Source organism: Rhamphochromis sp. 'chilingali' (genome assembly GCF_963969265.1).
Source record: "Rhamphochromis sp. 'chilingali' genome assembly, chromosome: 5".
NCBI classification, from domain to species: Eukaryota; Metazoa; Chordata; class Actinopteri; order Cichliformes; family Cichlidae; genus Rhamphochromis; species Rhamphochromis sp. 'chilingali'.
Window position 1 is genome coordinate 33,006,517 of NC_137932.1, and position 20,357 is coordinate 33,026,873.

The 20,357-nt window shown below is 39.6% G+C and overlaps 1 protein-coding gene across 2 annotated transcripts in view; it reads right to left on the bottom strand.

The window, feature by feature from the left end:
• Nucleotides 1-743: 743 nt before the first annotated feature.
• Nucleotides 744-20,357, bottom strand: part of lama4 (laminin, alpha 4) — a 32,922-nt gene continuing 13,308 nt past the window's right edge. For both annotated transcript variants that reach the window (XM_080882006.1, XM_080882005.1), the window contains exons 14-40: nucleotides 17,241-17,357; nucleotides 16,466-16,614; nucleotides 15,898-16,039; nucleotides 15,712-15,805; nucleotides 15,493-15,609; nucleotides 14,267-14,452; nucleotides 13,964-14,103; nucleotides 11,923-12,087; nucleotides 11,200-11,345; nucleotides 10,206-10,368; nucleotides 9,982-10,115; nucleotides 9,542-9,713; nucleotides 9,207-9,338; nucleotides 8,969-9,111; nucleotides 8,439-8,568; nucleotides 8,133-8,270; nucleotides 7,872-8,005; nucleotides 6,752-6,916; nucleotides 5,111-5,258; nucleotides 4,811-5,004; nucleotides 4,520-4,709; nucleotides 4,271-4,426; nucleotides 2,708-2,867; nucleotides 2,140-2,267; nucleotides 1,939-2,032; nucleotides 1,351-1,470; nucleotides 744-1,271 (exon numbers count right to left, since the gene is read on the bottom strand). In XM_080882006.1, the coding sequence (XP_080738132.1) occupies nucleotides 1,126-1,271; nucleotides 1,351-1,470; nucleotides 1,939-2,032; nucleotides 2,140-2,267; nucleotides 2,708-2,867; nucleotides 4,271-4,426; nucleotides 4,520-4,709; nucleotides 4,811-5,004; nucleotides 5,111-5,258; nucleotides 6,752-6,916; nucleotides 7,872-8,005; nucleotides 8,133-8,270; nucleotides 8,439-8,568; nucleotides 8,969-9,111; nucleotides 9,207-9,338; nucleotides 9,542-9,713; nucleotides 9,982-10,115; nucleotides 10,206-10,368; nucleotides 11,200-11,345; nucleotides 11,923-12,087; nucleotides 13,964-14,103; nucleotides 14,267-14,452; nucleotides 15,493-15,609; nucleotides 15,712-15,805; nucleotides 15,898-16,039; nucleotides 16,466-16,614; nucleotides 17,241-17,357 (3,903 nt within the window). In that variant the 3' untranslated portion in view covers nucleotides 744-1,125. The remainder of the gene's footprint in view (nucleotides 1,272-1,350; nucleotides 1,471-1,938; nucleotides 2,033-2,139; nucleotides 2,268-2,707; nucleotides 2,868-4,270; nucleotides 4,427-4,519; nucleotides 4,710-4,810; nucleotides 5,005-5,110; nucleotides 5,259-6,751; nucleotides 6,917-7,871; nucleotides 8,006-8,132; nucleotides 8,271-8,438; nucleotides 8,569-8,968; nucleotides 9,112-9,206; nucleotides 9,339-9,541; nucleotides 9,714-9,981; nucleotides 10,116-10,205; nucleotides 10,369-11,199; nucleotides 11,346-11,922; nucleotides 12,088-13,963; nucleotides 14,104-14,266; nucleotides 14,453-15,492; nucleotides 15,610-15,711; nucleotides 15,806-15,897; nucleotides 16,040-16,465; nucleotides 16,615-17,240; nucleotides 17,358-20,357) is intronic.

Here is a 20,357-nt window from a genome sequence, read left to right on the forward strand (position 1 = left end):
TATTTTGTCAGTGATGTTACATTATGGTTGAATTTTGTGTCTCAGCGTGGGTGCCAAATTAAGGTAGGTATATGTTTTTCCAAAATTAAAACAATTAGAAAACGAAGAGTTTTCAACCAGTTTTCCAGTGTTTTGCCTTGGTATTTATTGCTTGTCTGTGATTAGGCTTCCCAGTTATTTCACCTTCTGTCTTAACTGTCGTGAAATATTTTACCCCCTGAAAATGGTGTGCTTCTGAGTAAAAACATAATAAAAACATTTTTAAAGAAAAAAACAAACAAAAAACAGTTACTGAACACTTATTATGACTTTTCATCTTACATCACGAGCATGCTCTAATTTCCACGCCCACATAGGACATATACTTATTGGCCGCTTTGATAGGTACACCATCCAACTGCTAACTAAACAGCCATTAGACTGCTGATCCGCTTGGATTGTTGTGTATGTGTGTGTGTCGCCATCTAGTGGCTGATTAAACTGACTGCAAACAAGTTAACTACCTTTAACAAGATTGTGACAGTTGTTTAATTTTCATCTGAGTCATTGGGTGGACACTTTGGATGTACATGTCACTGGACTGTGGGAAAAACCAAAAGAAAACACTCCTGTGTTCTGACCATTTTTAATTTACTGAGTATATCTGTGCAATATTGCATGCATATACGAGGTTGTTAAGTCAGTCTCAGCTGATTTTGGTGAAATGAACAAGTGCACTATAGGAGAACACACATGTAAAAAAGTTTCAGTGGAGGTAAAATGTTATTTATTATCAGAAATAAAACAGTACAAAAGGAAAGCTTTGAAAATGAACTTATACAAAAAACATGTGCCATCAAGATTATGAAGTGGAGTAAAGGAACATACAGTAACACAGTAATGTTAGTGTGCCTGTGTGCTTCACACTGTGGACTGGAGGAATCAATCTGATTTGTTTATTTATAACGGGTGTTTGCTTTGATTGAATGGACGTTTTGGTCATACTCTTGGTGGGAGTGAAAAACAAAAACCGACAACTTCTACACAAAAAGCACACAAACGTGTCAGAAAGGAAAAAGACTGATGATATGGGGTTTCTACCATGCATTTGGTCATTGCTTTGCTGAGCTAGAGATCACAGAAATCTTATGTTGCTGGACAGGTTCCAACACTGACAGCTCCACTGACCAGGACCGCTTTGCTGAAGTTTACTTGGCTGTTGTTGATTGTCAGGTTTCTCATGCAGCCCACAAAGGCCTTCCTGGTAGCAGCACTTTCTGGAAGGAAACCATCTGAGAGGAGGTAGAAGGCATTATTAACAGCTTTATACCGACAGGACAAAATCAGGAGGAGCAATTGTCACCAGCTCACCTGGAGTGCCACCAATAAATACAGGCTTTCTGCTATCTGTGGAGCTGGGGCTCAGAGGTCCCACCACATGGTTGATCTCAGAATCCACATCCAGCTGGACAACGTTGGCATCCCGTATCACTGAAACCAAACATTACAGAACGCTTTCATTAAACATTAAACTTGACTAGCTACTGTAAAAAAATAAAAAAAATAAAAAAACATTTTTTTTTTTATTATGACACAAAAAGGCGGTTTTGCCTCTCACCCCCCACAACCCTGAAAAGGATAAGCGGAAGCGAATGGATGGATGGACACAAAAAGAGTGACTGAGCCCATTAACTCATTCCTTGACACAGAAAGCTATTTTCAGTCAGTCTTTTTGAAACCACAGGCCTCGCCCCCTGGTGGTCTTTAAATAGAATGCTGGATTAAGGCATTTGTGTGTTTATTCCTTTTTCAGACGTGGAAGACGTAACATTGCACATACAATATACAATGTCAGATTATTTTTCAGAGAGTGATGTTAGTGTGACATTAACAGTGCTGCCACAGAACACATCAATTCTGAATAATAAACCTACAGTGTGATCACAAAGGAATTCTTACCGGTAATTTTGTGCCAACTCCCCGAACACACTCCCTGTTTTGGTGACACCTTTGTGAAGAACTCACGAGTCCCATCATTTACAAGAACCACCACCTGCAAAAACACTAATGCTATAATCTGTCTAGAAGACGGCAGTTCTTTTGAATGAAAAAACTTCATTTGAACCAACATGAATGTGTGTATTTTGTGTAAAAACGTACCGCTCCTTGATGAATGTACACAGTGAAATAGTCATCTGCTGAGTGCACATGTAGTAGCACCCCTGATGCCACACGAGGGCGCACCTCCATCACCAGCTCAAACCTCGGTCCCAGGTTGAAAGAATCGTCTGAATTAGGAGGAAGATGACGTGAGGTCTGAGTTATTCTTATTTATTATGGCCCCATAACCCTTTAGCTACGTTCATCAGTTATTCTGAGGTGGGTGCGAGTGTGAAATCATTTGAGTCCTGAGTTTCTTAGGGCTTTCAGCTTTGCCTTTTCCTCTTTCGTGCTTCTTTAACACTCACACATTTTTACCACAGCTGCACTTAGGCTATCGAGTTCCCTCAGCCAGCCACACTCTCCTCATGAACACGAAAGAGACTGTGGGCCTTGTGAGGCTAATGAACTGTGTAAGTTAACAGATGCTCAGTTTGCAAACAGTTGCAGATAGTGGAAAAATATATGTGGTGTTACTCACTGTGAGAAAGATTGCACAAAACTCTGCATACAACATATTTCTAGGTTACAGAAAAATAACACAGATATTAAATTGCTAGAAACACACCCAGGACAATGTATCCTCCTTCTTCTGAGAAGTATGTTCCTCCCTCAGAGACTCCATCAAAGCATGGAGTGACCCCAAATGTGTCTGCCACAGAGGAGAGCTGCTTTCTATCAAGCTGAAGGTTCTTTATACAGCCAGTAAAGCTGTATGCAGAGTTTCTCTGAAGATGAAAGATAACAAAAAGAATGATTAATTACGATAATCCACACAGAAACAAACCTAAAAAGGCATCACAGAATATTTTAAAGAACTACTAAATAACACATTCACTTATCCACAGTAGTTCTCATATACTGATTTTTACTCTAATGTACTAAGTACTGAAAGTGCTTTCTACTACAAGCCTCAGTCACATACACATCAACACAGTACTTTTACTCTAAGTGCTCTGTCTAACATTCATGCACACTTTCACACCCCAATGAATGCATTGGGTTCAGTTTCTTCTGTCTTGCTCAGGAATACTTCAACATGTAGGGTGGAGGAGCTGGGGACCGAGCCACTGACCTTTCAGTAGACAACCTATAATGGTAGAGTAGAGCTCTACTTACAAGCAACACAACAAACTCCTGATCACTACAGAATATTTGAGGACCCTGCAGCTATAGCCCTATTTGGTCTGGTATGACTAGTGGCTCTGTATGGCTAATGACGGCTAATGCTAAGCAAAGTTTAAGTGAATGTAGCTGTGAAATCTTAGTGGTCTGTTTGATAACTTTATGACTCTTCCCTTATAAGCTTATCTTATGTAATTTCAGCATTCAACAGTAATCCCCACATTTGACCATAGTAGTTGTCATATAAGCTGTCTTTAAGGCCGCATTAAGCAATGTTTTCATAGTAAGACTGAGTCATTTGGTGACTTTATGCAAGAAAGAAGAAAGTGTATTTTATTGATCTCCGTGGGGAAACTCCTCTCTGCATTTAACCCATTCACTCAGAGAAGCAGTGGGCAGTCATTGGGCGCCCGGGGAGCAGTGTGTAGGGACGATGCCTTGCTCAGGGGTACCTCAGGGTAGCTGTTCAGGGGAATCGAACCCCCAACCTTCTGATCATGGGGCCACCACTCTACCTACCGAGCTATCCCGGCCCCCAGTGCATGTAATGTACAAGACATTGCTTTTAGGGTCACACCCCATAGAGAATTATCATCTCACACTTTTACATTTTATCAGCTTACAGTGAAATGGAGCTAGTACATCAGAAGAATGCAGCAATTATTATTTTAAACTGTTAGCTAAAGTCATTCTTATTCATCAGGAGCGATCTCTGAGTGCCTTGTGCTCCGCCCACATCTGAAAAGCAGCCAATTTTTGAACAGTGGGATTAATAGGAAGGAGAAGGGCTCCGCTATATCAGCTCCAATACTCAAAACTGAGAGGAAACCTTCTTTCTTAGGGTCACAATAGTGGTTTCCTCTTGTCTGTGGGAACAGACAGGGCTGGATGTCCACACATTTTCCGGACAAACATAGGGCTATAAATAAAGTCCTCTATAAGATTCCAGTTGTCCCATTTTTTTCTGCTGTTTAATATTTTTCACATGGCAGATTTTGACTTGTACCTGAATATTCTTCTGGGCTCTCCCTGCAGGAACTCCTCCGACATAGAGGGGGCTGCTGATGTGCCAGGAGACGTTGTTTCCCTGAACGCTGTCTTCCAGCATTGTGAGCCCATCAACTATTAACCGCCCCACATTTCCATCACGGATAAAAATAACCTTTGGGATGAGAAAAGGTTGTCTCTTACATAAACAAACACTCATGCTGGCATAAATATAAAATTCAGTTATGGAACAAATTCATGAACTTACACTGTGCCAGGCACCATCATTGTATTTGTCTTCACTTTTGATTTTAACTTTTTGGTCTCCTACACTAAAAGTGTACACAAGTTTCCCATGGGCCAGAAAGAGTGCCATGAAATTGTCCTCTTGGGCATCAGATACATAAAAGATGAGGCCAAAAGATGAGTGGGTCTTCATTGACAAGGAGAAGTGGGACCTGGAAGAACAAAGATGAATTTAATCACACATGGAGACACAAGAATATGTGCAGCTTTAAGCAGACATGACACTGAGGTTAAAGTTCTTGTCTTGATCTACCTCTGAGAAAGGGAGTCTGGGAAGTCTGTGTAGTGCTGCCTGCTGTTGGCAATGCTGCTGAACCGGAAGGCGTGGTGAATCGATTTGGGACTTGAGGAAAGAAAGCAGGACTTGATGTTTGGCTCTGCTGATTCCTGGTCATCACTTCCTAGCTCAGTCAGCACTGGGGGGAGGCTAGATTTATCTCTGGTGACCTATGAGAACATTTATTAAATATCAGGTTATCAGTCAGCCCAAAAATGTTTGTAGAACACATTCATATTTAACTAAGGTCTGCTGTATGTGCTATTTTCACTTCACCTTTTGTGACTGTTTGGTTCCAGAAGTGTTAGCCCTGTGCCTTAACAGCAGTGCAGCCGGGGGTCGCTGTGCAGGACAGCCCTCCAGGGAAATCTGGACCTTCTCTGGGTATCTCTTAAAGTCTTCAGGCTCAATGTCCCGGTCTAGTCTACAGTGACACGGCAGAAGTGTCAAACACTCTCAACACATTATTCATTGAATAGACTGTATATAAAAGATGAAAGCACTAACCATAATGTCACCTTTGGTTTCAGCAAGTGTTTTGGCTCCCAAAATATTGTGAGTTGTTTTTGGGTTTTTTTGTTATTATTTGGAATAGCCAGAAGTGAATATAATTTATATGGATGACAGGAGGAATTACTAAGTTGCCAGCTAATGCTATCAATTCTCCAATACACATACCTTCCAATTAGTGCCACGTAACAAATGAAACATCAGTTTTCACTCATGTCTTTATCCTGTCTTCCTTCTCTCACCTCAACTGGCTGCGGCAGATGGCCGCCCCTCCCTGAGCCTGTTTCTGTTGGAGGTTTCTCCCTGTTAAAAGAGATTTTTTCCTTCCCACTGTCGCTAAAGTGCTTGCACATATGGGGTCATATGATTGATGTTTTGCTGGGCCATATCATACCGTTCACGGTTATACCGGTATAATGTTGGGCAACGATAAGAAAGTGAAATATTGCGATAGAATTTGGGTAAAACGCGCATGCGCAGTGCCTTTGTTTTCATACGCACATGGCGGAAAAAGAATGGCGGCGGCGACGGAGAATGAGAAGGGCGAAAGCAGATCGTTGAATGAAACGGATGAACCAGAAGTGGTTTGTAAAAATGCTGCAACTTCAGTGGTGTGGAACTGGTTTAGCTTTCGTTCGTCAGATCCACAACAAAGCACTATTTTTGGTAGAGCATGCTAGCAGGCCGTTGTCATTACCGTGTGTTTTTGGAAAATACAGTGCACTTAAAATCAATCCTTTGAGTTTTCTGAAAATCGACAGTGCCCTTTATAATCCCGTGTGCCTTTTGTATGAATTCTGGTTGTGTTTACTGACCTCGAAACGATTTTATGTGGTACACAGCGTTTAAAAATCAAAAAAAGGTATACTGGTGACAAACTGAGCCGATTCTGCTATGCCTGGTGCGTGGGGAAAAACTATCATTATGCTTTTTGTGACATTTTTGTTTGGTGGTGTGTCGTGTGATTTTTCTAATGTGAAATACGTGTTGTGGCTCCAAAAGGTTGGGAAACACTGATTTATCTATCTAGCTATGAAATGGCTTTTTAACATTTACTTCACTAGGACAGTGGAAGACACACAATGACTGGTCTCAGGGCAGATTCAAACCAGGTGTCTGCATTAACCTCACAATATATTTGTCACTTACTCAACCGAGTGAGCTAAATGAACACTCTGCAACACTACTGCTTTCACTATGGTAGAATTACCTACAGGGCCCGCTATACGGTTTAACCAAACTGTAAACATGTTTTTTAATGCTGCTAAATATTGTAACATGCATTTTTCTTGGCATTTTTATATTTGCTAAATTTTTCATCTTTTTAGCAGCAATCTCCATCTCCTCACAGTTTAACTTGAAATAACATAATACCCCCTCTTTTACTGGAGAGAGGGGGTGACTTACCTGTTGATGTAGGCATAGCTGATGCAGCCCGTGAAATTCTTGGAAGTGCTGCTTGGAGATCCTCCATAGTAGAAAGTCTTCTCCTCAGAATCGTATGACGATCCCGCGGCTGATGTCGGCCGCTTCTTGAACTGCTTGTCTTCGTCATCCACCAGCAATGAGTACCTGAAGTAAGGAGTTGAAGCCCCTCAGAAGATTTTCTTTAGTTGTTGATGCGCCTCTTTGGGTGCAGGGGCGTATGTGACCCATGTTTATAAAAGGATCACCAGATCTTATCAGAGATGCAGGCATCATGCACTGCACTAACGTGTTGTCTTATTCTCGTGCTGCTGTTCTTATTTGTTGTTGCATTGCCCAAAGTTGTTATTTTCCTGCAAGATATTGTCTATGCCACATGCAGTGTACCACATGCTGTAATTGTTGAAGATATATAATGTCTGCTGAAATGTTACATATGTGTGCTTTCGGTCTTTTTAGCTCTAATATCCTCATATTTAACATTTTTGACTAACTACTATCAATAAACAAGTAAATTGATATAATGTGATAATTAATAATGTTTACTAAATGACAAATGCATTTGCAACTTTACAGTAATCCAGATGATGTCCACTGATCATGTTTAGAATACTTATTGTAAAGCACATATTAGCTGGTGGATGTAGTGGCTGTGGTGTCATTCTTTTACTGGTTAGTTGTGTTTTTGCATTCACATTTGCTATTTGTTTGGAAAAAAATGTGGTTTGGATTAAACTGCAACAAGCTGTGACTAAGATATTTCTCAGTGATGCTGTAAAGCATACATAATGGATCTGATACCAAAGCATTCTGACGTCTTTCAGAACCTAGCAATTTAAAATATTGAGATAAAAATAATTTTTGTATGACAAAAACTATGATCTAAATGTAATTGTGTAATATTACTGAGTAGAAAAACAAACAAACAAAACCCACCATTAACGTGGTTAAGTTCCTATATGAAGGTTCAACCAGTGCATTCATTCTTCTTTTGAGACTTTATTTAAATGTATATACTCGAGAGGAAACAGGATGTGGAGCCTCAAAGACTAACACAGATGTGCACCAGAAGCAGCTGCCAACAGTGAAGTTAAATACTTACTTCTGATTGTTCACTGAAGCCAGTAAGAAGTGCGACCTTCCATCATTGTATTGTTTCTTGTGTGATTTGACCTTTACGCCTCTGTTGTTTAGGACCACTGCGCCATTCTCCAGGGAGATACTGAACTCGTCAGACTGAAGCAAAATAAAATTTTTTTAAGCAAGACAACGTTGCTTTAACATTGCAAAAGCATTCGTTTTGCATTTGAAAATGCATGTCCTAACACGCAGTAAACATGTATGTACATGTAGGTGTGTTTACCCCTTCATTGTGGTAGAACAAGAGTCCGCTGGGCTGCAGTGTTCTGAAGTTGAGTCCGCCCTCAAAGTTGTCAAACGGTGAAATCTTTGCTGTGGAACCGAGGTAACTCTTTCCAGAGAAATAAGCTTTGCGCGACATCTGTCAAGACGAAAACACATTTCAGTGACCTAGCAGTGGCAATATGGGCTAAAGCTGCTGGACTACACTGTCTCTTGTCTGTGCAGATGTTTACTATATTTGGTATTGGTTTCAGAGGGACACATTGCATTATCACTTAAGATGTGACGTGGTAGATGCACAACTTACAAAGGACTCCTCTGGGCAGCCGCTGCTAATACCAATGGTGCCAGGTTCTTCCAGCAGGTTGAAGTCTTTTCTCTGGAACTGGAATCCTTTCACACAGCCCTTCAGGCCAACCACAGAGGACAGCTCTGGCCTGTGGGAACACATATATTTCAAATTTAAAGCTGCAAGAAACAAAGTCAGGAAGTTAAAAAAGAAAACTATCTACCGTACTCCAAAAGTTCTGCTGTTAGAGAGGAAGGTGCAGTCTCCAGAAGCAACTGAGAAAAACTAACCACTTATTTAAAATGACATATTATGCAGTTATTGTTGGAGACGGAAAGCAACTTTCTGGCCATGTGATGAAATAACTCAAATTTTAAATGATGTATTAACTTTACATATTCTACAAAAAGTTGTTAACAATAAGAATATAGATTATAAAGAATAGAGCTATTTCCATTTGGAGTAATTTATAGTTAGCTGGATGGCTATATCTTGGGACTTAAATGATAAATACTATTATTGTTTGTTTGCATGTATGTTTAGCTCACCTGGATTTCAGGATGCTGGAGGGAGCTCCACCTATGTAAATATCTGCGAAGGGCAGGGTGGTTTTTGGGTTCTCCATGGACTTAACATGACTCTTATCCACCAACAGTATAACCTTTTTTGACTGATGGTAGATCACTGACACCTGAGGAAATGTCCCACCACAGACAGTTATTGTAAGACATTCGCATTTTTAACTTGGGATTATTTAAGAGTTTTAATAAAGACACAAAAAGCTACCTCGTGGTATTTTGCATCATTTATTTGCAGCTTTGCTAAGTTGTTCTCTAAAAGCTTTGGCCCATTGCTGAAGCCAAAGTCATACATTAGACGCAGGATGCCATTCTTTAATTCCAAAAGAAAGAATTTATCCTGAAAAAACAGAAATGAAACATATTTATATTGGCCTTATACAGTTGTCATAAACCAGTTACTGATGATCATTATTACAGGGTTTTTTTTATGAGAATAGAAATGCTGGCAGTTGACCTGCTTTACAGACTGGTAGCACATGGGTAAGAAAAACTAAAAGCTTTCGAGATGTGAGACTCTTGTAAGTTTTCCAGATGACTTACCTCATTGACCATGAGGAAAAGTACACCATCACTTGCAATAGTTCGTACTGAAATATCAAATCTTGTGACAGCATTAAACGTCCCCCTCCTCTCAATATTACTGATGAGTGCGTAGCCTTTTCCATCAAATAGGTAGCTTGCAATGCGACTCTGTGAAAATGCCAACTTGTACCTGAGAGCAGAGTTGGAAACATGATTTGGTACCTTTGACAATTTCAAACCATCTATGTGACAAATTAAGTTAAGATACATCCCTTGAAAATCAGACAGGCTAAATATGAACTTAATGTTTGAGATGTCAAAAAAAATGTCAGATTTCTGTAGCAATGTTCAGGTAAGTTGTGTTTAAATTATACAGTGGGTGGTCAATGCTTGTTGAATTTGTATTTTTTTGCCATTGAGACCCTTTGACACATACATTTAGCCATGCAAAAGTTTACCTGGGACACGGTGGAGATGTGGTTACATTTATTTTGTGAGTCTGTTTGAAATTGTAAAGACTGATGACATCGTTGTTCATCGATGACAATTCAATACATCCCACGAAAGGTGCAAGGATCAAAGGAGGTGGAAGCTGGTTTGTAACAAAGAAACAGTCACATGTCAGATTTCTAAAAGAAAGAAAGATTTCTTTATATTGAAGAAATGTTGTAATTTACATTACCTTGACATCTGGAGGGACACCCCCAACAAAAAACACTAGATCTTGGGGGTCAATGTCAAACAGGGATTCAGTGCCTGGAGCTTCACCTTTCTGGATGAACTTCTGTTCATCAGTGGAGCTCTGACTTGGGACTGTTAGGAAGACTTTTCCATGCCTGCCCAGTCTGCAAGCAAAGATCTGCAAGTTACCACTGTGACCTCCTCCTAGCTTGAACTTCATGAATGCTACTTGCTTAGCTTTCTCAAAATTTGCTAATGCACAAGAAAAGTTAACCACACTAACTGTCATGTATGTTAGCAGGATTTCCCTTGTGTTTTGAGGAGAAAGGAAACCACTGAGACCAAGAACAAATTTTCAGTTCCTTGTCAAGATCAGCGTATTAGTAACTTATATAGCAAAGATTTTAAATATAGCCCAACAATATGTATCATTCTATGACTCTATCACGCTCACCTTCTTGAGTGAGTGTGAAGCCAGAAGGTGCTCTAGCATATGGGACATTTTTCCTGGACTTTAAATATTTGGATATAAATGGCCCCATAGTGCTGCTACTGTTCAGAAACTTCATGTGATATATGTATATAAATTTTAGTTAGGCCTTTCAGGTGTTGAATCTAGCCCAAACTGGATCCTAACCCTATATTTTATTACATACTTCAGTTGCCTAGGATTATAATCAGGGCTAGTACTGGGGTTAGGGTCACCTCTGATGACGATTTAGGCTTTAGAGTTTTCAGTCACTTTTGTGTGTTACAAAAAATCTGTATGTATGATTTTCAAATAATGCCTAGCACAATTAAAATGGCAATCACTTTTGGTTAAAGATTAGGGTTGCTTTTTTCTTTTAGCCACATAAATTTGAGTGTTTCAAAGACATAAAAATTCTAAAAAAAAAGGGGGGCAAATGATAACCCAAAACCCAGCCTACCCCAACCTTAACTATAGATATGCTGCCACTGATCATATGGATGTTAAGAGGTTAAAGCTCATTTACCTCTCTATTTTGACGTAGTTGAAGACTGCCGGCCATTGGCTGACAGGCTTTGAACTCAATGGGATCTCAATGTCTTCACCTCCAAGTTTATAGACAAACACCAGGATGTCATTCTTGGTGGCCAAGCCCATGTAGTCTTTTACACCCTGAAAGCAGGAGCAGCAGAAAACAGAGTGTTCATTTTACTACCAAGGCTTTCACTGTGTCATTTTAAAACACTTCAGCATGTTATAATGGTGGTACGAGTTTCCAACTGTGTGGTGTTACTTTATTTCAGTGTAGAGTGGTTTCAAAAGCTTAACTATGCATCATTTGTGACCAACTACTGCTGGGCCTATTATTCCACAGTGAAAAACATCACTGCATAGATTACAGTGATGGTAAAATCACCAAGGTGAAGCGCTGTTAAAGAGAACAAAGAGGCCCCACATTGGGTATGCTGTACTGTTTCTATACCCTGGCAGGCAGGGGAAAACAGTATTTATGTAAATGAACTTTGAAGGCACACAGATGCACCATTGTCTCAGGCGTCTCTTGGACATCTTTTGAAGGGGGCAAATGGGTGCTTTCAAAGCCATTCAAAGTCATTTCTGTTCTCATGATCACAACATGCTATTCATGCACACAAGCTCCTTTTCATCTTTGAAAGTTGGCATTTATTTTATCACAACTGATGACCCAGAAAGAGAAAGGAACAAAATTTATTCTGCCTGGATTCCTCACATTTCTGTCTCCCAAGTATAGGATGATTCGGTCCTCTATGGGATCCTTGTCAGGGTCCACCCTCATGAATAAACTGATGGATGTCATTGTCTTCAGTTCTTCCAAATTGCTGTGAGGATGAACCTCCACTGAGGACTGTCCGTTAAATTTCATGGAGACCTGGACCTGGGGCAGAAAATAAAGGAAACTGAGTTTTCTTTGTTTAGCAATTATCATCTTGATATCTGATAGCAGAACGTGAATTTAAAAAGGTTTACAGCTTCATAATGACTGGTGTGAAAATTTTAACTGGAGTAGTGGAATGGAGTAGAAGGGTTTTATTAAGTAGAAAAATTATAGGGAAGAATTTTGATAGTCAAGAGGGGATGCTGAAATACTACTTCAGAATTTAAAATGAGAACAAAGCTAACACGTCGGGTGTGTGGACAGTTTTTACTTTTCTTTTCTTTTTGTAGGGGTCACCTGTGTAGACATGGTAAGAAGAAATTTCATTTCTAAAATTTTAAAGAAAAACAAAAAAATAAGCAGAAATACAGAAACCATGGGTGGCTGTAGCTCAGGTGGCAGAGCAGGTCAGCCACTAATCAGAAGGTCGGTGGTTCGATCCCAGGCTGCCTCCGGGCTGCATGTCAAATATCCTTGGGCAAGATACTAACCCCATGTTTGCCTACTGGTGGTGGTCAGAGGGCCCGGTGGCGCCTGTGTCCGGCAGCCTCGCCTCTGTCAGTGCGCCCCAGGGCAGCTGTGGCTACAATGTAGCTTGCCATCGCCAGTGTGTGAATGTGTGTGTGAATTGGTGAATGACTGAATGTAGTGTAAAGCGCTTTGGGGTCCTATGGACTAGAAAAGCGCTATACAAATGCAGGCAGGCCATGTGTAAAAACTATGTATACCTAATGATTCAATAGATTATTATCGTATAGAATTTAAGCCCACTCTTTTTTTTCTTTTTACAATGTTCCCTCAGTTGACCGACGTTTGCATCTATACACAGTTCACTTAAGGTCTGACCACAGCATTTCAATTGGGTTGAGGTCTGGACTTTGAGTCATTGCAACACTGATTCTTTTCTTTTTTAGCTGTTGTAGATTTGTTGTGTGATGCAATCATTGTCCTGTTTCATGACCGAGTCTCTGCCAAGTTTTAGCTATTGGACAGGCAGCCTCACATCTGACTCCAGAATACAGTGGCATACAGAAAAGTTCATGGTCAACTGGATGTCAACTCGTGGTCAACTCATGGTCAGCTCGATGACTAAGGTGCCTTGCTCCTCTGGCTGTACAACAAGCCCAAATAATTTGTCATGGGAAGTCTACAGAGTCAAATATTTGCCAGTTTTGTCAATGTTTTAATTTATGCACACACAAATGTTTAAGGTGCAAGGAACTTGGGTTGTTCTTATTAACTAATATCAATTCCTCTAAATATTGTGGTATAACAACATTTTGTTTGATTGGGCCTTAGTTACAGGCTAGCTAAAGCTAACCTCAATGCTCTTTAATTATCATGATCATATATCATCATCTTTTATATTCTCTTATTAATATTTTGTTAGCTTTATTTAGTCCGTAGGTACAGTTTGTGGTTCTGCTTTCTGCTTTTGTGTTGTATTGCTATATTTACTATTTTACCATTTTTATTTAATAACTTCACTCCCCCCCTTCTTTTAGTCCAGCAAAACAATTTTTTTAATTGAAAGTGTTTAAAATTTTGTCAGATAGCTTTTTACAATTGACTGCACCATATGGCATGATTTTAAGCAACTTTATACTAGCCACAGCTGCTGCAAGCCACTTTGAAATCCACTTCCAGTCCAGCTGATCCTTATATAATTTACCTAACTGAATCAGTGTGATGTTGCTGTTCTCCCTCTTTTGTCTTTTCTTCTATGGCTCAAAATGAAAGGGTAGGAGGGGTGCAACAACAGAGCCATGTCATCAAATATAAAATGATTGCACATGGAAGTCAGTCATCCTTTGCTCTAGTGGTAATGACTAAATTGGGATATCATTACTAAGTGTGTCAAAAGGACTGAACGAACTTTCTTGGCCACACTCCGGGCCTGGGCTATGAGCTCTCTGATCCTCATGATGTTGGTGGTCACGTTGTTGACAGGCTTCTTATCCTCAACAACCTTCAGCTTGTCCAGCAGGGTAGGAACAAGCAAATTCAGGTTCTCCACTGCCAAAAAAATAATGAAGAAAAATCAACTTTAAATGTGGTTGCGAAGGAACTGTAAGTCAAAAAAGCCGATAGGAATAACAATAGCTAACATGAAAACCAGTATAGTGTGTTCTACTCATTAAATACAAATCTCATAAAATGTAGTAATTTTGATATATACCTGCTGCCCCTGCAGAGGCAACAGCCTGTTCATAGGCAGCTGTGGAGTATTCGTTATTTTTCATGTTGTTGTTCCACTCCTCTACTTTGCTGCTAATGGGGGTGATAGATTGAAAAACTTCCACTGAGCGATTCAGAGTCTCTGAAGCCACTTCTGAGGTAAACTCCAGACGTTGTGGTGTTCTGTCTGAAAATTAGTGCACATTTATAACAAACTGCAAATTCGCATGTTTAGCAACTAAAGCATTCAGTTGATGGAGATTTCTGCCAATGTCCTCCTTAGTCCTGATAATGCAGAAACTTTAAGGTAAAGAACTAATTTGGGTCCGTATTGCCAAACTATGGGAAAAAAATTGCTATGGCCAAAACAGAGAAGACATATCTGTGAAGTGAGGCTGTCCGTACGTATTTTTAAAATAGGGGAACAGAAATTGTTGAGTAAATGAGTTACTAAACCATGCACACAGACTAGGAAACTGCACAAACCTAAATGCAGAATTTTTGGATGGAAGAAGAGAAGATTATCCTTTGGACAAAGTGGGCCATATGCTAGGTTTTTATGCTAGCGGACAACAGATCACGATGTTGTCATAGTTTATTTGAGAAGGCTGTAGTTAAAGTAGTTTAATATCAAAATCTGCACATATTGTTCCTAGTATGCATTCCTGAAAGTGGTATAGTGCTATTTGTTTAAGTAGCAGAGTGTATCGGTCAAGCCCGCACCCGTGTGTATATGCAAGCTTGAGTTTCACCATTTCACAGTTTCATCAAAGTGGCAACTTTATTCAAGTCAGACTGGATTTTAGAATAAAAGGTCTGACCATTTTAGCTGAATTTCAGCAGATCAAGCTAACTGTGAATATCCTCTATTGCTCCTGTAGTTCTGTAAGGCCTACATCTCTGATTTTCAAAGAAAGCTACTTTTTAAATTTTAACTATATAAAACCCCTGGGGGATTTATTCATCGGCTGACTTTATACATCGGCTGACTTTATACATTGGCTGACTTTAGGACCAAACCACTCAAGTAAAAGAACAAAAAAATTTTTTTTGTGTGTGTGTTATTTCTTTCTTTCTTTCTTTCTTTTTTTAATCACACATTCAATTGGAAAACCTAGCAAGGTCTGCCCTGTTAGCTATTCCAACTGTTCCAGTCTGTGCGATAAACTATAGTTTAAACACGCCACGGGCCTCCTTCTGAAACGTATAAGAAAAGTATATTCTTACCTGTTTGGAGTTCACTGATGTCCTGCACAATTTCTGAGAGTTTTTTCACGTTGTTTTCCATGGTCTCTTTGGTCTCCTCAATGTATTTTAGCTTGTCAGTCACCTCATGTTTTAGCTCTGTTACAGAAAAATGTATTAGACAACAAAAATACTATGAACAGTATACAGCTGAAATATGACTAATATGTCCGCAATATATAATTCTGTTGAGCTCCATACCAATTTGCTCTGAATGCAGTGTGACAGATTCCTTGAAAACATTGTCACTCTGTGTTATGAGGTATTCAAGCTGCGCATTGATCCCACTGGTGGCCTAAAAGACAGATGTATGAAGAAAAATAACAAGGACTGATAGAAAGTTGAATGCAGTAAACGAATGCCTTAAAACTGCATGATCTGACATACATCTTCAGCTCTTTCGGATAAGTTGAAGGTGGTGAGTGAGGTGATGTTGGCATCGTCAACGTATTTCACTATGTTGTTGTAGACGTTGGCAGCAGTTATAGCCCTCTGTACAAAGCCATTGGCGTCACTCTTTCTCAGGTCCCTGGGGGAGACAGTGTGATTCAACTCAAGTGTTCATAATCTGCGACCTCAAGCTCAGTGAAACTGCAGAGCAGAACACGGACTGCTGTCACTAGTTGCACTGCAAGACAGCAGCATCAGAATCTGTCCACTCTCTGGAGAGCCAGCTGATTCCTCCTCCACAATGCATATATGACATCACTTAACAACTAAGTGTGTATTCCATATGTTTATCATTGTTACCAAAAACATGCAAAGAAACTGTATTATTCTAACATTTTATATATGATAGAAATTAGGAAAAACTTCATAGGTCACAAATAAATACTATATGAAGCATGAAATGTTTAATAAGTTTAATAAATGGTTCCTATCCGGGCAAAAGTCTACTAAAAGCTACTATGTGCAACTGTGTGCTACACAGGTTTATTTCAGATGGATGTCTCACTCTTCCAGCTCATTGGCTTGTCTCTCCAGCCCCTCAGCATGTCTGTCAGCCTTCTGAACCAGATCTCTGTCAACCAGTGAGAGGCGCTCCGTCTTCTCTGTCAGCTTTTGGCTGGCACCATCGATTGCTGCATGGTACTCAGTCACGTTCTGCACACACACACACACACACACACACACACACACACACACACACACACACACACACACACACCTCAATTACCTCGAGACGTGCTTTCATGTTCCAGCCTGTAACATTCAGTAATCTCTGTTTAGCTTGTAACTACTGTAGGTAACAATATCAGAAAAGATTTTTTAGCTTGAGATTATTTATTTCAAGTCCAAAAAGCTACAATATGCGCACACACACACACACACACGCACACACACACACACACACACTTGCTAACATTGTTACTTTCAGATTATTGTAATTCCCTCCAGAGTAACTTAATACAGAGCTACTTGACTAAAACAGGAAAGCACTTTGAGAATGCTGCTTATTCAATTTTCTTTCCAGCAATCCATAAATTGCTTCCAAATCAAATTGCCCAGCAGTGCAATGTAACACAGACCAGGTCAAGTCTTAGCAATCATTTCTGGAATGAATTCAATTTAATCCTTGGGATATTGGGATATTACAACCCCATAATTAGATTATGCTACCTTGGTATGATACATAGCCTTTGTTCAGTAGGCCATGAAGAAACCTGACCATCATTATAAAAGTAGGGCCTGAGATATTTTTAGTCTCATCAGACCGTAATTTGCCTCACCTTTCCCAAAGTGTCCACCTCAGCCACAGTTCTCTCTGATTGGGCGATAAAGTCTCTGGCTGCTTCCAAAGTGTCGTTGACAGTGTCATGGTTCTCCATTAGCCTCTGCAACTTCACCTAGGATGCAGGGAAAGAAAGAGAGCACCATTTTTTTTATTTTTATTTTTTTTTACCAGAGTCCAGTACTTCTTGGGGGGTTTGTTTGTTAGATATTCTTAACATGTCAAAATTCTAGGCCAGGGGTCGGCAACCTGCGGCTCCGGAGCCGCATGCGGCTCTTTAGTCCTTATAGTGCGGCTCCGTGCGGTTTGGGAAAATAAATTAGAAGCATTTAGCTGAAGTGTATTTTATTTATGTTAGTTATTTTTTTTAACTTGTAGTTCTAAATTGGAAGATTATTGTGACATTGAAATATAAAAATAAAATTATATTTTATTATTTTTTCATTGATCAAAATAAGCGTCACACTCGCAGAAGTCGGTGTACCCACTGAAACGACATGCATTTATAGAGACTTTCAACCCCAGGTAGGCCAGTTATGGATCTTCGGATCCACATTATGTCAGCAGCTATTCTCCACCGTGAACTATGTTAAAAACAAACACCGCTCGCGCCTCACAGATGACAGCTTACAGTCCTGCGTAAAGATGAAAGTGACTTCGTACAGCCCCGAGTTGCAGACGCTGTGCGCAGAGGTTCAGGAGCAGAAGTCCCATTGTAAACATATCACGGCAGACCCGACGATGTTTCCATGAACATGCTTTTCACACACGATTGCTGTACGTATACAGCCGGCTGTAGCTTTTCAGCTCACAGCCCGACACATACCAACAACAGCATAGATAGCACAGACGTTAATGCGGCGAGGCGTGATTACGGGTGCCGCTCAGGTGCGTCTGCCTCCCCTGCAGCAGTGCTGCAGACCACGCCCCGCCACACACATTAACCTAGTAAAATACATATTTAGGCAGAATTTTGCAAAGATCTATTTTTCATTTTTTAGCAGCATAGTGCATTTTTTTCCAATTATTTCTTTAAAAGACAGATCAAGGCTTCAAAAGCCCAAAGGCGATATAAGGGTGGCGGCTCACAACAGTTTCTGTTTGCTACATGGATCATTTTAGTTCAGGTTGGTGTCTTTCCTTTTGTTATGTTTCTTTAAGAGTTCAAAATGTGTTAATTACATAAATAAAATGTAATTTTCTCTGTAGCACTTCATGGATTTCATAAGCAACACACCTTAGTTGTTCACACAAAGCATCAAGGTAAAAAACAATATATACAGTGTTATCTTCATTTTAGATGTCAAAAAGTATTTGCGGCTCCCAGTGTTTTCTTTTGCGTGGAAACCGGGTCCAAATGGCTCTTTGTGTCTTAAAGGTTGCTGACCCATGTTCTAGGCTTTCCTGCAGATTCTGAAGAAAACACTGCTAATAAGTGCCAATATGTGATTATCATTGAATAGGATTCTAAAGATTTTCCTGTTTAGTCCTGTTTAAAGACTAAACAAATGTTAAAGTGGTTATAGAGGTCAAAAATCAATGATATTCCCAAAGACTTTACGTCAAGTTTTGAGTCTGATGCATTTTTGAAATAACTGCTTTAAAAAGACTAAAGGGCTAAAACACTTCATCACTGGCTTTACTTTGGAAGCAATGTTAATCTTTCATATGCAGCGTAGAAGTATTCGTGTTTGCGTATATTTTTGTTGCAAGTAATTTTAAATGTCACATAGTTAATAGCTATACTATTTAATAAATAGTCTTATTTAGTGGAATCATAATATTTATGCTGTTCCATTCAAGCAGTATGTTAGGCATGTATGTTACAGATAATAGATTCAGCATCCACACCCCACTTTTAATTTGACTGCATGACTGAGTATTGTACAGGGATGAGATCATCTGATTGGCTGTGGTCAGCCAGCAGCATACAGCCACATACTGGTGTCGACCAGTCTGCTGAGGCTAGGTAGAGCCCTGGATTAGGAGAGGCTCTGTGTTTGGCTAGGAAGCTATTCATGGCAGACACCCTGATCATGGAGATCCCCACTCCTGATAACACGCATGCTCACAAGTAACCAAATGCAGAGTCCAACAGGAGCTGCTCTGCTGCATCCCTGGATTTCGATTATGACCAGATGTTTTTATGTCGACTAATTAAAATTTTGACTCTATTATAAAAACAAAAACTGTGCTATAGCTAGATAAAAAAAATGTTTAAAGGTTATGTCCTTTGTTCTGACCAATTAAGCTTTAAAATTAATTTTAGGACTCATAGAAATCCCTCAGTATCTGGTCTGAAGAGGAGAGATATTGGGCCATTCCATCTCAAGTCAGCAAATCTTTACATTTTCTGCTCAACCGTCTCTAAATTGCCTAGAAGTTTTATGGAGTATTCACTAGTTAAAAAAAAAATTTGAGCATACACTTGCTAACTAACTTCACATTGCAAAAGGCAACTAGTGACAATGTCTGAATACATATGGTTATATTTCATAAAAATGCAAAAGAAAACTTTTAATATTTTTTTAACATGAAATTCTTAGTCACAAAAAGGAAGGAAATTATATTTTAAATCAACTTTCATGCTGGATTGAACAAACACAACAAGTTGTATTGTGGAAATATCTCTAGATAGTGTAATCCGAATGGAACAAAATTCTGGAATTTCCAAATGGTATTTTAACTATAACTATAACATAGTTTTGTTAATTATGTACATATTTTTTATTTTTATGACCTTTTCCTCTCCTACTATCCAACCTCTCAGGGCAGATGGCTGGCCTTCCCTGAGCCTGCTGGAGGTTTCTTCCTGTTAAAAGGGAGTTAAAAGGAACTTCCCAGATGTTTAAAAAAAACACCCCTGCTCTCGGTCTATTCAACATGTACATTATGTGCATCTTAGTGTTTTTGCAGAGAAGTGTTTTGTTTTTTCCCCCTCTTGGGATAAGACTTGGCTGGGTGCATCATGAGAAAGTCAGTCATGTTTGTGTGGGTAGGCTGTGAATATTATCGTGGGAAAAACACTTGCATTGCAATGTTGCTTTTTCCCCTGTGCAGGCCCCCTTCTAATGTAACTCCCACAGATGGTTTTAAGTTTCTGTTCTCATCACCT